General features: G+C 47.2%; 1 protein-coding gene across 1 annotated transcript in view; it reads right to left on the reverse strand.

Moving 5' to 3' along the window:
- Positions 1 to 7,285, reverse strand: part of PARVB (parvin beta) — a 37,393-nt gene extending 30,108 nt beyond the window's left edge. Inside the window, exons 1-2 of the mRNA XM_026050361.1 lie at positions 7,196 to 7,285; positions 4,245 to 4,315 (exon numbers count right to left, since the gene is read on the reverse strand). Of these exons, the coding sequence (XP_025906146.1) occupies positions 4,245 to 4,315; positions 7,196 to 7,241 (117 nt within the window). The 5' untranslated portion in view covers positions 7,242 to 7,285. The remainder of the gene's footprint in view (positions 1 to 4,244; positions 4,316 to 7,195) is intronic.
- Between the last annotated feature and the right edge of the window lie 7,886 nt (positions 7,286 to 15,171).

Consider the following 15,171-nt stretch of genomic DNA (forward strand, 5'->3'; position numbering starts at 1 on the left):
TGAGCTCCATGCATTCCAGTTGCTCTCTCACATACAGAGCAACTCCACCACCTCGCCTTCCCAGCCTGTCCTTCCTAAAGAGCACATAGCCCTCCATGACAGCGCTCACTCAGACACATATGCTCGTAGTTATGGGATTTCCAGCAGTGCTTTCAATTCTGACATGTATATTTATAATACCACTTTTAGGGCAAAGAGTATTCTTTTTTCTTTTTTGTTTATTCAATGACCCATGTTCCATTACTAAACACTGAAAACTGGAATCCGCTATGAGGGGGGCAACTGAAATAAAATGGTGCTAGAAATCCAAAGGAAAAACGAGTGTGCCTGGCTCCTTGGCTTCGGAGTTCCTGCAAGATGGGCCTTTGCATCAAGCTACAGCAGCTCCCGTGGCCCGGGGGCGCTTCCAGGGTTCATGGGGAGAGTTCAGGGTCACAGGACCCCATGTTCCCAGCTACGCAGTGACGAGCAAAAGGAAAAACAAAGCAAAATACACAAGTACAGCACACAAGGACACCTGGCACAATGGGGAAACAGGAAGTTTGGTCACAGTAAAGAAAATCCTGATTTTAATGAATCTTTTTTTTTTTCCCCTCTGGGATCTGGGAGAATTAGGAAGCAAAACTGAAAGGTCTGGCAGTTTTACTGACTTCAGGATTGAATATGGAAATTCATATAGAAAAAAAAATCATATTCAAAACAAGAAACTTTTGACTAGACACTGAGCTTTGCCTGCCTACGAAGAGATCCGTTGTTTTCTAAGAGCAGACCATATAGCATTTAAGATCCAAGCGGTCATTTGGTCACACATGAAACCTTACTGAAAGGACATAAAACTTCACAGCTTAATTTTAATTTTCCTTTCAGCACAGTGAATTTAAAGTTAACTTAACCATTAAGTTGGTCGAGGGAAAAAATTCAGAAGGAAAAACAAATTTTGCTTGCAATACACAAAGAAACATCTAGGAAGAGCAGGGAACACAAACACATTGAGCTCCTGATTTGTGAAAGTATTTACAGATAGCGAACACCGCACAAGTCCTCCTTAGCATTAGCACCATCAAACCAAACTCTATTTGATCACATAAGAGCAAAACACAGTGCAGGGGAGGAGGAGGAAGGAGATGAGGGAAGGCTGCTGGCCATGCAGGGAACTCATCTGAACTCATTACTTCACAAATTGTGGTGGACTATTTTTAGAACATCATCAATAGTAACAGATAATAGTTTTTAAGTCAAAGTTCTGGTTCCTGATCATTTTCACATGTCCAAGAACATTTAAAGCCCCTATTTCAGCACTCCCAACTTAGCAGCCTTCAATGCCAGGGATTCACTCTGTATTTATTAATAATTTCTATTAATAATTTAATAATTTTTTTTCTTTTTCTTTTTTTTTCCCCTGGTCTTTCTGCACTACCACAATGTTATATGGTCACCTTTTCCAGAGCTACAGCTGGCCTGTCCTAACCACTTCCAAACATTCACAAAAACTTGCCCTGATCTATCCACCGCGTGCATAATTCTTCTGGGATCAGATTAACAGAAATCAAAACAATATTTTGTGGAGACAAATAGATATTAAACAATGCCAGCAGCAGATCTATTTGCTTCCTTTTTCACCACTTTTTCATACACTCTATCTGTATGTCACTGACAGGAGAACAGAAACGCACAAATCCGGTGCCGACGAAATGTTGGCACTTCTTCTCCTGGCACTGAGAGAGATTTGGGCTGGCACCAGTGAAACTGAGCCACTCTGCCAGGTTTTAAAAGGCAGCAGACACTAATGCTGCTATTGACACCATCATCCTCGAGGAGACAAAACACAGAACCCTTCTGAACTATAAAAATCTCCATCTATTCCACTGTGCACTCCTTGCTAGACCGTGGAGATCTTTGATTGCCAGCCCTCCCTTCTGGCTGCCACTGCGGAGCGCTCACCATGGCCAGGGCTCCTGGAAAAGCTGGGAAAACTAACCGCTACAGAACACAAAACAAGGAATAAACTGCTCTTTTTTTTCAGCTTGTTTTTGAGTGATCCAGATTCTGTGGCATGAAGTGTCTTTGCCAACTAACTCGAAGCCCTCTCTGCTTTGCTAAATCGCTCTCAAACCCTCACCTGATGCAATTATAAACGTCTAGCAACTACCTAAATTAGATCATTTTCAAGTAGGCACTCTACGGGGCATCTCTCTCTCCTTGGATGATGACTCTGAGGAAATAATTCCCAGGTAGATGATGCTTCTTGCACTGGCTGCTCCAGTCTAACTGCTAACTCATGACTCCGCAATGCACTGTAAACATTCAGACTGCTCTTGCTCTAGGTCTCATTTTCATTCCTTCTAAAGATTTTCAGGGTTTTAAACCAAAAAAAAAAAAAGTATAACCTTTTCAGTGCCTCTGCCTCCCACATTTCATTTTCTGTGATTGTCCCTCTATTTGTGTCCTGTGTGCCTGGGTAGTTGAAAGTCCTCAGTTTACCTGTGTGCAGCTGAATGACTCATGGCAGTATCTCTGCTCCACTAGCAAAGAAATCACAGGATGCTTTCAGAGAGTGGTGTGAGACCACTGTATCTTTGGAGAAAATGAGAAGATTTGGGTATTAACAAAGGAAGAATGCACAAGTCACCTAATTAAAAACCACAATATATTCCAGGTGAATTACGGCAACAAAAAAACTGGAGCACAGCCTCCCGTTGCACAGAATAGGGTTTGATGTGGTTTTGTGATCCCAACCCTGCCTCTCCAGCATCAGTCACAGGTTGGTGAGCTTACTTTCAACATCCACCAAGTGAAGAGCTTGTCTAGGTTCATACATACAACGCCCAAGGTTTCCTGAAAGGAGCGTGCAGCACCTCACCCCACACTCATAGTGGGTATAGATCATCCAAAGGTTTAAGATCCACCTAACCAGAGCGGTAGTGTGGTTTCTAACAAAAAAAAAGGACCATTTAAAACTCTTTATCCCAAGGAAATGTAGCAGGAAGTAAAAGACAAGCACGAAAGCTTTTTGGAATGAGGTTTTATTTATTCAGGACTGGCAGCACTTCTCCTCCTGCCCAAGCTTTCACTATGTTAACCACATCATCCCACAGAAATGGTTCTCCTAAACAGTAGTCTCTCAGGATCGAACCCTCCATGACACATGGCACAAACTGAGCCCCAAGGCCACTCCTCATGGCAAGGCAGCTGTGAACACCAGCACCCCTCACACCTTGAGCATGGGTGTACACAGAATCTGGAAAATGTGGCCCATTTCCTAGCACACAGGTAAACGAAGGACTTTCAACTCCCCCAGGCACACAGGACATGAATAGCAGGATAATCACAGAAAATGCAATGTGGGAGGCGGAGGCACTGAAAACAAACCAAACAAATCTGCTTTCCACATCCTGCCCAACGGGACCGAAATGTCCACTCATCATTTTGCTCCAAGAAGCCGTCAAGACCAATAACTTAAAGAAGCTGAAGAGGAGCACAGGCTCCGTTTTACAAATGTTATCCAGTGTCACAGTAAAAATTATGAGGATTATGTGGAAGATAATCAGAACAAACTCACACTTAAGCACTTGCGAGCAACTGAATTATCAAGTTATGAGTAAGTTCTCTTGAGGTAGCAAATCACTGGTTAACTTAACCTTTTCCTTGACACACACAGTGGGTCGGCGGTGCAGGAGTAGCTAAGGCAGTTGACCAACTTACACTTCCATTGGTCTCTGTCCATGCTCTCAAAGACTGCAATTCAGTATGAGAACTGGGGGCAGATAAAACTGCATTTCCATTTCTTCTTTATTTTAAGCAAAAACATAATATAGGGCAAGAGGTATGCAATTTACCATTTCCTATAATATCAGAGGTCTCCCCCCAAGTCTCCTCTCCCATGCCCTTGCTCAGTTAGGTCTTCCTCCTTCCCTTCCTGAAGTGGCACAGTTGCTTCCCAAGGCTTCTCTCCTGTCTCTGAGAAGGATGGGTGCAGCTAGATTCAAGCTAAGCACTGATTCTCACTTTGATCATCACAAGGATATAAACGGATCACAACTACCACGAGGACTATGTCCACCTTCACTCTTACTTCTTTTGTTGCTGCTTTTAGCCTTGCCAGGGCCATTCATGTTGCTGGCCTCGTTTTTCAGAGATCTACTCCAGTAATAAACTCTTTCTCCTCAACTGCACCCTTGGTAACCAGCTTGTAAACGACTCTGGTTCACTATGTGAAGAGTCTGGATAAAACACTGATTTCCTACCTTGATCAGCTCTTTGAACTTGGGGTCTTCTTTGGAGTTAGGGTCAATCATGGTGCGCTCCTCATTCTCCTCTGTCCAAGTAAAACGGGAGACTTGAATTAGATCCACCTCAAAGAGTGCTAAGAGTAATGCAACAATAATTATTCATGAAGTGGGCTGGCAGCTGATTAAGAAATGACGGTGCCCAGTCGTCATTTGAGCAAGGGAAAATCCAATGATCAAAGTAGTAGGCATTTTTTTCAGAGATGCACAGAAGGATCACACAGTCCTAACTTCCCTGAAATACAGTCGTCTCCACTGACCTTCCACAACTCAGACTCTCTGCAGACAGAACACACAAGGAAATCACCATCCTCAATGCCAAATGGTACACATTAATAGTATCACGCCAAAAACTGCAATCAATTAATTTTCCCTGCCTTCAATTTGTATTTAATCGGCTTTGAAACCACCCTTCCCAAATTGTACCATCTTGGAAGAGTCTAGCAAGTTTATGGCACTGTGCTCAGTGCAATAGCTGAGATTTGGGGTGATGCTCTGTGCTTCTCTTCTGCTGTTCTCTGAAACTCAATGTGACACAGGTAAGCTGCCAGAGGGCAGAGGCTGCTTAACCTGAGGCTAACTCAGAGTGAAAACGAGCCCAGTTTACACCATCTGTAAACCTGGACATGGGGGAAGGACACAGAGTAGATTTATCAGGGGTATCCTCCTCTATTTCTTCTATTGCTGAGGGATGGAAAGATGACAGAAACACTCTGCAACAGTCAAGGGATGATTTGATACAGAAATAGCAATAACGAACTTTAGCTCAGTCAGGCTAACAACTAAACAACCTTTGGCAAGTTTGTCTTTATCATAGCAGCGCACTTGGACACATGCATCAAATGCATATTTAAATTCTCCCAGATAGGACAATAATATTCAGGAAGCAGCTGGAGCAAGTCTGGTATTTTAAATTCTAGTGTTTGCTTTCAAGGAATAGGCCTCTCCCTGCACCCTTCAGCTTAGTTCCTTTGGCAGGCAAACGTTAGCTGGGGGCTAAGTTACAAGTGTGATAGCTGTGGTCACAGCTAGTTCCTTTACGTTGTGAGCACTCCAGCACAGCCTGGCTGCTACACAACAGGAGCACAAAAATAGGTGATGGGGTCAAAGCTGGGTGAACAGATCCACTTCTCCTCAGCTAAAACAGGCATGTGCAGAAACCAGGGATTTATCTTTAGCTGAGAGGCTAGACGGGCAAGAGGGAAATTGTGTTTATTTGAAGTCAGTGATCAGCCTCTCACAGAAACGAGATCCCACAGAAACGAGATCCCATACAAGCATTTGTTTGCCTGAGCTTTGTGTGGGAGAAATCTTCCATCCCTGATACGGCCAGTGTATCCCATGAAGCTCACTCAGGCGGCCCAGCCTATTTGTGTTTCTCTTGAGAACCCAGGAAATGAAGCCAGGCACATTTGTCCTCACAGCACCACCATGTTCAAATATCATTGCCAAGTCTGAACGAGCCGGTAGCCCTAATTCTGCTGAACTGAGGGCACCGGCTTCAATCTTGAAAGCCTCCTAACCACAGACTATGATGGGTCGCTGCAATGATGCAGATGCATTTGCACATGAGGCAAATGCACCATTTGTGGCTTTCAAGTCACATTAAGCATTTCATGCTGCTATTGCATTGCTGGATACTGACGGCCCTTCCAGCATGACAGCAACTGAGGGACTGTTGTGGCCACTGGTCGTGCCACACTCACCTGGCACAGAGGAACCCTTTAAAATCTGCACCAACTGACGACCCAACGACACGGCCTCGTTCTTACAGCGCGAGATGTCCCTGCTATGAGGTGGGAAATGGGAGATTCACAGAGCGCAGGTGCAAGACAGGCTAGACCCTCTAAGTGTCCATTTTACTATTTTGCAGGGTTCCTTATCTGTTTAAAGGGTAAGTCTCTACTGTCTAAACACACTTGATAATTTTCCACAAATCTTGGAAGAAACATGAATTATCCTTCTCCCCCTCTTATTTTTCTCCTTTCCTTTACTTCCTCATTGCTCCTTGGGATGAGTCAGGCAGTCTAACTCTAAGGAAGTGACACCAAACACACACCCAAAACCCCGCAAACGGAAACCCTGAGCAAGACTTGATACATACTGGGGAACGGGGTGGGGAGAAGTGAGTCAGAACAGGGCAGAAGTTTGAAAATTTATCTTCTTTCTGTGAAGTGTTGGCTGTCTTACAAATTTCTGTCTTCATAAACACAACAATAATTGTTGTTTCCCCAGCCTAAAAGCTCATCTGTTCACTCAGCATCTGATCCCCTTTTGCTGATCCCCTTTTCCCCCAATTTGCAAGATGGCAGCAATAACCCAAGCAGCAGGTGGGCTCCATGGGCTAACTGCACTGTAGGATGTGCAGCAAGAAGAGGCAGCTTAAGGGGGTCCAACAAGGCCTAGCAATCACATCACACATTTCTGCCACAGACCTGCAGTGGGCTGGTCCTTTTGCAGCTCAGTTCCCTATTTATATATGGAGAAGATACCACTTCCTTACCATAGAAGGACATCTGCGAGGATAAACACAGACTGAGATGCACTTGGACATTGGGGTAGTGGTAAGGAAATAAAATCTAAGCAGAAAAATGCAGCAGAATTTTCTATGCAATTTTCACAGAGCCCAACTTTTGACTTGCTTTCACGACAACCACAGAAGAACTCAAGTTCTCTGCACCTCGCTGAACAACTCCATTTTCCTATAACCTGCTTAATTTTAAGAGCACAGTTGTCATGCTGCTCTTTAAATTCCCTTGTAGCCCTTCTAAGTCCACATGCGCCCACACTCAACTCTCTCGGTCTAAGCTGAGCAACCTATATTCAACAGGAAAGCAATGGGTGCAGGACCAGAGGGAGCCCCTTGACTAACACCCTCTCAGCTTAGGCCCGCAGCACAAACACTGTACCTAGTAGTGTGTCTTCAGGATGAATGTCCACGGCGCTCGGGTTCATCGGAGCATTGATGGCATTTTTACCCTCTTCTTGAAGATCACTCACTAGAAAAGAAGAGCAGAAAGATGGCGATAAACGGAAAGTTTGCAAGATGTGTAAGGCAGAAGAAGGTATTCATTCTAAAAGAAAATATCTGGTAGGCACATTCGAAAATGGGCCCAGGGTTAATAGGATTAGGAACTGCAGTTGCAGTGGAAAACAGTATCAATACTTTAAAATCCTTTTATACCTTATTAAAACTACAGTCACCAGACTACTGCATGAGAACACTGGGCGAGAGACTCAGTTCTGTGGGAAGAGCAACCTCAGAGTGCTCGTTTCTCCAAAAGTCACAAAGCTCACAGCTTCTTGCAGGGTGCCCCAGATCCGGAGCAGACAACACGTTGTACAACCAAAATCCCTTTCTAACAGCTCCCCCACTGCTCATCACCATCTTTTCCAACCACGGAGCACTAGCAACTACTCTTTGCTACTGACTTTATTAAAAAGTCTCAAAGAACCCTACGGAGACTTGCCAAATAAAGGTAAAAATATATTTAAGTCTAGTACTGCTGCTGGCTAAAAATATAGATAGACAGGTGAGCACAAATCTGGAATCTGTGATTGCAAGCTCTTACTCCAAACCTACCCCTCTGACTTGGGGAAGCCAGTCAAATGCCCTTCATCAGTAACATTTACATTAAAATACTTCCACATCTCTGACAACTTGGGAGGAACTAAATTTGAGGAAAACTGCTCAAATCTGTTTAGCAGGAGATACAGAACTACTATAATAAATGCCACCTACTCTGTGACAGTGCTGTATTAGCACAGCTAATACGGCCTTTTGTGGAGGCCTTTTGGCTATTTTGGACCTCTTTGGTGGAGGGAGGGAGGGAAGGAGGCAGGGAGGGAGGCAAGGAAGAGAAAAGAAGGAAGGAGAGGGAGGGAGGAAGGAAGGAGGAGAGAGAGGGAGGGAGGAAGGAAGGAGGAGAGAGAGGGATGGAGGAAGGAAGGAAGGAAAGAGCGGAGGGAGGGAGGGAAGAAGGGAGGGAGAAAGGGAGGAAGGAAGGAAGGGAGGGAGGGAGGGAGAAGGGAGGAGAGGAAAGGAGGAGAGGGAAGGAGGGGAGGAAAGGAGGGGAGGAAAGGAGGAGGGAAGGCTCCCTCGCACCGCGCTCCCCGCGTTGCGCACCTGCTTTCCGGCGCCTCCTGCACAGGAGCGCCGCCATGCCGGCCGCTCGGCGCGCCCAACTCGGCCGCGCTCCTCGGCGCCCCGGCGGCAACTGCGCGAGGCGGCAGCCAAAGCCGGTTAATTTGGGCACGCTGACACCGGAGGCGGCGGTCAGAGAGGCTCCCAGCTGCTCCGCGGGGGTGGAGGAACAAGCTCTTGGCGTCGCAGCTAGGCTCGGGGTGGCCCTCGCCGGGAGGCCCCACGGCCGCCTCTGAGGGGCCCCTGTGCAGCAGCAGGCACCACCGACCGAGCCCCAAGTGGGGCCAAGTGGAGCCCCAAGTGGGGCCGTCCCTCCAGGGTACCTTGGGCCGGCAGCTCTCCTGGCCCAGCAGCGCGTCGGGACGTTCGCCGGGCAGCGCTCGGCGGGCAGCCGAGCACCTTCCCCTCCGCATGGATGCTGGTAGTTCATCGCCCTCCCTGCGCCACCAAGCCTCCCCACAGGCTTTCCAGGATTCACTAAAATACATACACTCCACATATACTCCACATATATTCCACAGGTCTTGAAAGCAGCCCCGAGAGTCGAAAGGAAACACAAAACGCGTCCCCAGGCACCCAGCGTTCCCATGCGGCTGCCCTCAGCACACACATTTGCCAGGGTTTTCTTAAGGCCTGTTGAAGCCTCTTCGTTACATTTGCACAAGCTGGGGGGGCTCCTTCGGCCTCCCCAGACTCACTTATCACCACTTGGCAGATGGAGCAGTGGCAGGAAAAGGAAACTGCCCATGAGGTAGGCACACAAAGCAGGCCAGCCAACCAGCGCGCGGAGACAGCAATGGAAACTGATGGTCAGGCAGAGCAGTATTTCCTGAAGGAACCTGATAAATGTTTAATAACGGCTTGCAAAGTCACAATAACGCACTTAGAAAGATCATGGATAGAAGTAGATGGGCAACCCCATGCTGGACTGAGTCCTGACTTTGTATCATCAACAGCAGCTTCGGGGTGAGGCTTCTTCCAGCTCCTTGTGTGCAACAAGATGCCCATGCAAGGGGTGATTTTCCTGCTAGAACAGAACTGAGCTGCACAACGCTTCTGGTCACAGTGCCTCCCACACATGTATCACCGACCCCAGGCTGCCCTCCGCCTGCCCAGTGCAGGCTCTCCTCTTCTCCCCTTTTCCTTGCATCCTCCAGGAGCATCTTCCTCAGCAACATGGCCCTCTCTGCTCTCCAACTAAGCTCTGTGAAAAACATCTTTCCCTAGCACTAGATAATTCCACTCCCCAGATCAGGGAAGACAAAAAGAGATAGGAAACCTCTTCCTACCTTTCCTCTTCGGAGTGGCCAAGGTGTTCAGCAAAAACCCTGAGCATTGCCCTTGAGCAGAAACGCCAAATCTCAGACCAAAGGCCACCTCTCTGCTGATGCCCAGGAAAGCAGCAGGGGCTCCCAGAGCCCCTTCAATGTTTCAGCCGTCTCCTGGTGTCGACTGCCAGCACTGCCATCCAGCTGGAAGCTGCACTGCCCTTTCAAACCGATAAGTATGACGAGCAGGTTATATACACACAAGCCCTGCAGGGCTGTGCACGTGCGGGCCAGGCAGGCTGCCCCCACGCGGGGTTACACAGCACCAAGATGCCAAAGGCTGGAAGCACCAAAGACTGTCTAGGACTTCTCCTGAACCAGGAAAGGACCTGAAAAAAAAAACCAAGGAAACAAAAAAAAAAAATCTCCTATTTATAGAGCAGCTGAACATCAAGAGTCAAATCTTCTCTACCTTCATCCTACGAATTTCATTGTAACTTTAAGAAAGCACGAACGTATCGATGACCCAGCACAGTTCACCTCCAGGCCTTTACCACTCACTGTCTTGTTATTAAAAAAACAAAGTGCCCACAAGCTTCTGCTTCTTACAAAAACAGCTGGTAAATGTATTTAATTTTAGCTGTAGTTATTTCTGACCGCAGGGCTGCATCTCCCCCCACAGAAAGCAGCAGCTGCCACAAGGCTGATCATGGGATTCGGGGTCCAGGGCTGCCTTTCAGGTTCAAGCAGCGCAGAGCTGGATCCTCAGCACTGCCTCATCCAAACTTTTCCACTGGGCACTTTCATCTCCTTATTAATCCCTGGCTTTGGAAGCTATTAGACAGCTTGGCTGTTCTTGGCTCGGTTATGGATGATTTGGTCAAGTAACTTTGTCATCCTCTTTGGTCCAAGGAGCAGGCAGAGGAGAAATCCACAGTGGCTACAGAGCTAGAGCCGCATGGGAAGCTCCCACATGCTCCCAGTTTTGTTGCTCTGATTTCAGAGGTTTCCTTGGTGGTCATGGGGAGAAGGGCAAGACCAACTGTACTACTTCAGGTAGTGCCCTACCTGCTCCCAGCTCCTACCCTAAGGATTCAGAAAATCCCTTGGGAAATGGAAGGTCCCGGGGAAAGTCCATTCCTACCTCCTGCAGACGACGGACCCAACCCTCATCCTCTTCCACGTCAGAAGAAGTGGCTACACCGGACGGTTTCTCCTGGTGAAGCATTCACACGCTGCACAGAAGACTGGACATCTAGGGGGCCTCTGCACGGGCACGTGGGCACCTACCCCACCAGACGTCCGGCAGCAGGTCCCTGGAGGGGAAGGGGCCTGCAGCTCCCCGCTGTGCACCCGCTTCTCTCTCTGCCCGCCCAGCACCCACCTACACTCGCTCACACCCCCCGACACCCACAGCTCCTTCCAAAACATCAAGTCTTCAAAAACTTTATAGAAATGCCAAAGAGTAAGTTTTACAAAGATCTGGCATTTTCCAATAAAAGCTGATACTTTACGAAAGGCTCTGAGATGTTCTGGTAGTGGCTGCAGGAGAAAGGCAAAGCTCCTGTTAATTATAAAAGAGAATTAATAAACCCAGGCAGATCCGAGGCGAACGGACTCCATCAAATCCACATAGAGGCGTCATTATCAAAAGATTGCATTCAAAACAGAACAAGATTAATACAGAAAATTATTTGTATGCCTCAATAGGTAGACAAGGCACTCATAACAGTCAGACTCTGTCACCTGAAGAAATGGGAAGACCTTAAAGATAAAGCTAACTTGCAGGAAAGGGCTGTAATAATCCTTTTGTTTCAATCAAAGACAAGGTTATGCTGACTTGGCTGGACATGTTAAGCTTATAAAGATTAGTGGTCTGTCTAGTGACTGACAGAGTAAAAGATCTCCCTTTATTTTTGTCACAGGGTGTGTGTGTAAATCAAAATATATCATGGCATGTGACATGAGCCGGTCAGAAACTTTTAATAAAAACTGGGGGGTTGTTTCATTTGGGACAGCGAAATGTTATTTCCAGTGCTTTTCCCATGAGAATTCTTATTTTTCTGTGGGTCCTTGTTCTTCTTTTGTTTTGGTTAAAGAAAAAGCCTTTGCATTTTTCATGGGTGAAATCTGAAGATGTGCTGAGACAAGCAGCCCCAAGCAAGTACCAGCCTTACCTAAAAGAGGAAGGGTGTGTTAAAGCCGAATGAGGAAGAGGGAGGAAAGAGTTTGGAAAAGAAGAGCAATAAAGAGACCACAGGAACCCGAAGCAGCTCTCGAGAGCATTAACGCTGACAACAAAACACTGCAGCAGAAATAAGCGAGGAAATAGGGAATCACGGAGGCACCGGAGTCGCCCCTCTGCCACTCCACCCCGCTTTGTCCCGGCACAAGGGTGTGCAGAAACCGCACGCTGGCACAGAATATTTCAGAATATTTCAGAATATTTATTTAAGGTTGGAAGGGACCTCTACAGATCATCTAGTCCAACCTTCCTGCTCAAGCAGGCACACCTAGAGCATGTGGCACAGGGTGGCATCCAGGCGGGTTTTGAAGACCTCCAGAGAAGGAGACTCCACAGCCTCCCTGGGCAGAAAATAGAGCACAGAGCGGGTTTCAGTGCGCCTGAAAACCAACCAGATAAACAAGGGGGAAAAGGGGGGTCTGAAGACAGGCAGACACACGGACACGAACAGTAGCTGAAGGAAGGAGGCAGAAACGAGATCGTGGAGCAGAACGGTGCCTTCGGGAAGCTCCTCGGCACGACCCCGAGCCGGTGTCCCGGCCCAGTGAGCTGCGCGTTGCACTCCCTTCCCTGTGGGAACTCTTTTGTTTTAGCTCCTCTTCCTCGTGCCTGCTATTGCTGAGCACTTCGCAGCAAATGCTCCTGGACATTTTGTCCTTCCTGCTAAAAATGGGACGATGCTCCCCTTCGCACGGATGAGCAGCGTGTGGTCGGCAAACCCAGCATTTCAAGTTTATTCCCTCAGCTCTCCATGAAACATAGCACACCAGGATAGGGTGCTTAGGAGTCTCCTAGGCTTCTTCTAACGGATGATGGACACAAGCAGGTAGGGAGCAGCATGTTCACACACTAGGACTTCGGACTGAGATCCCTGCCTAAGCAGGTTGATTTCCATAAGCATCATAGGCCAAAAAGGCTTCTTCAAGCAAAAGCAACTCCAAAAAGTAGACTGAGCTCATTACTTAGTGTAGATTGAGCTCTTTACTCAGTGTGCCCATGTTTGATGGGTCCGGACAAAGCAAACCACCAGAGAGGAGCAAGCAGAGAGGGTCGGGGCAGAGCTAACAGCATTACCCTGCAATAGGCACTCACTGGCCAGAGACCAGCCCTTGTTTCCTCCATTAGGAAGAAGTGAGGGAGAAAACAGCACTGAAGTTTACTGTTACTCCTACAAACATTCTCTCTGCTCCAACATACAAACGTAGCAATGAAACTTGGTATCAAGAAAGCCACCACCACTGCTCACAGTGAGGCTTTCTGCAAGCGAGCTGGTTTCCCTGCCCTCTGCAGACCTCCCTCCACCTCCTTTGAATGATCCAACGCCAGCTGCAGACACCTCAACAGAACCTGTCCGCTTAACTTGAAGTCTGAGCAGCTTTACCGACTTCAGCTTAGCTGTTTTCTCCATTTCCCTCACAAAAGCAGCTAAAAACAACAGCTGCCCAAAGCAGTCTACTGTGCAAATGGGAAAATACTGTTAACGTGGCTTGCCCTTTGGAACATGTCACGGGAGGCCCAGAGTAAGAGACTCACTTGTGAAGGCTGGGATGGCAGATGAGCCCGCGCTGTGAGAGGAGGGCGCTTTCTTCCCCGGCTCCACAGCCCAGCTGCACCCAGCTGGAAAGGAGGCCACTGCTGTGACAAGCGAGTCACCAAAAGCAACATCCTTGGTCCTGGCAACACGACCCTTCAGGAAGAATAAGCTGAGATAAATGATCCTGCAAACCACAAGCAGCGCCATGGGCTTAATTGCTGGAGTTGCACAAGTGTCACTTGCACAAGTGTCACGGAGAAAAGATGAGGAAAAGCCCAGAAAAAAACTCAGATATTTGCGGCCAAAGCAATATTTAAGGTTTCTCTGTAAGGGCTGGGTTTCAGTTCAACAAAATAAGGACAAGTGGGGACATAGGCTGTGCTTCAGGACAGGCTGAAGAACTTTATCCTAAACGCTGTATTTTTCCGAGCACTGTAGACTATGTTCTTGCCCATCGCTACCTTTCCTCTTTTCTATCCGCATGCAGTGCAGTGACATATTGAAAAAGAATGGAAATATGTCACTAAACCAGCTGACTCTGCACAGTACAAAGAAGTTTTCTCAATGATTTCCAAACTGGCCATATTTGGGAAATTGTTTTCCTCATTTGCTTACAGTACCAGGGGAGCCTATCAAGACGAGCACCTCAGACACACAAAAAGTCCAAGAGTGAAAGGCACAGTGAGAGCAATGACTCCCATAAAGACATTTAGATGCTTAATTTTGCCTTGTTTAAATAAAAACCAGGCGTTTTCATGTCCTGAGTTGCCCAAGACTACATGGAAAGAACAGATCCCAGTCCTATCCAATTGCCATTCCAATTCACAGCCCCTGTGAGCTAACACAAGTTTGACATGGCTAAGACTGCCATGGAGCAACAGGCAGCCCGAAGAATCAACTCAACCCAAGCCTGAAGAGCAAGGTAATTTCACATTTCACCAAGTGTCAAGAAGACTTACAGCCATATTGTTTTTTTTTTAGCCAGCTTCCCCAAAGTTTTCCATGGTATGCAGTTTTAGTTCTCTGTGGCCTCTCCAAGAGGCTTTGCTATCTATGATGACATCAGTATGTGCTTAAGAAGGGGGTGTTCCAACGCACCTACCTATCCTAAGGACTGTAAAGCTCCACTACTGGTCAGTCCCAAGAGCTTTTTGCACTTACACCATCTTTCTGAGTGATCCTCACAGTAGAGGCAGCAAGAGGAGCTGCTTAATGGAAGATAGACTTTTCTTCTCACTAAAATCTTAGACAGTATTGAAGAAAAAAAAACAAAGGCTGTATTTCTGCAAGGGCTTAACTACCTAATTAGATGCTCCAGATCCTTGAAAGACCAATTTTAGCCTGGATTCAAGATGTATCTATTGCTGCCTGTACTTTGCATCCCACCTAATGTCCACATAATCAAACAAAGCTGGGAGCAATATGCAGCAAGCAGGCAAACAGTAATCCCAAGGGACAGTTCTTGAGGACACATGCTTGGGAGAAAATTCCAGCCTAGATGTCCTGGTCCTTCCCCCCATCCTGGCACTTAGTGAGAAAACGCAAAGCCTCCCTTTCCTTAAATCCCCTTGTTAGAGCAGGCAAGCCTGAAAACAGAGCAAAAATCCTCTATTTTCAAGTGACAGGTGTCCCGGCATCCGTTTAATGACACACATGCCTCCAGCTGCCACACAGCGCTGGCGAGCAGGCGCTCG

This window comes from Nothoprocta perdicaria, unplaced genomic scaffold (assembly GCF_003342845.1).
Source record: "Nothoprocta perdicaria isolate Ctin4 unplaced genomic scaffold, notPer1 scaffold_68, whole genome shotgun sequence".
Classification (NCBI taxonomy): Eukaryota; Metazoa; Chordata; class Aves; order Tinamiformes; family Tinamidae; genus Nothoprocta; species Nothoprocta perdicaria.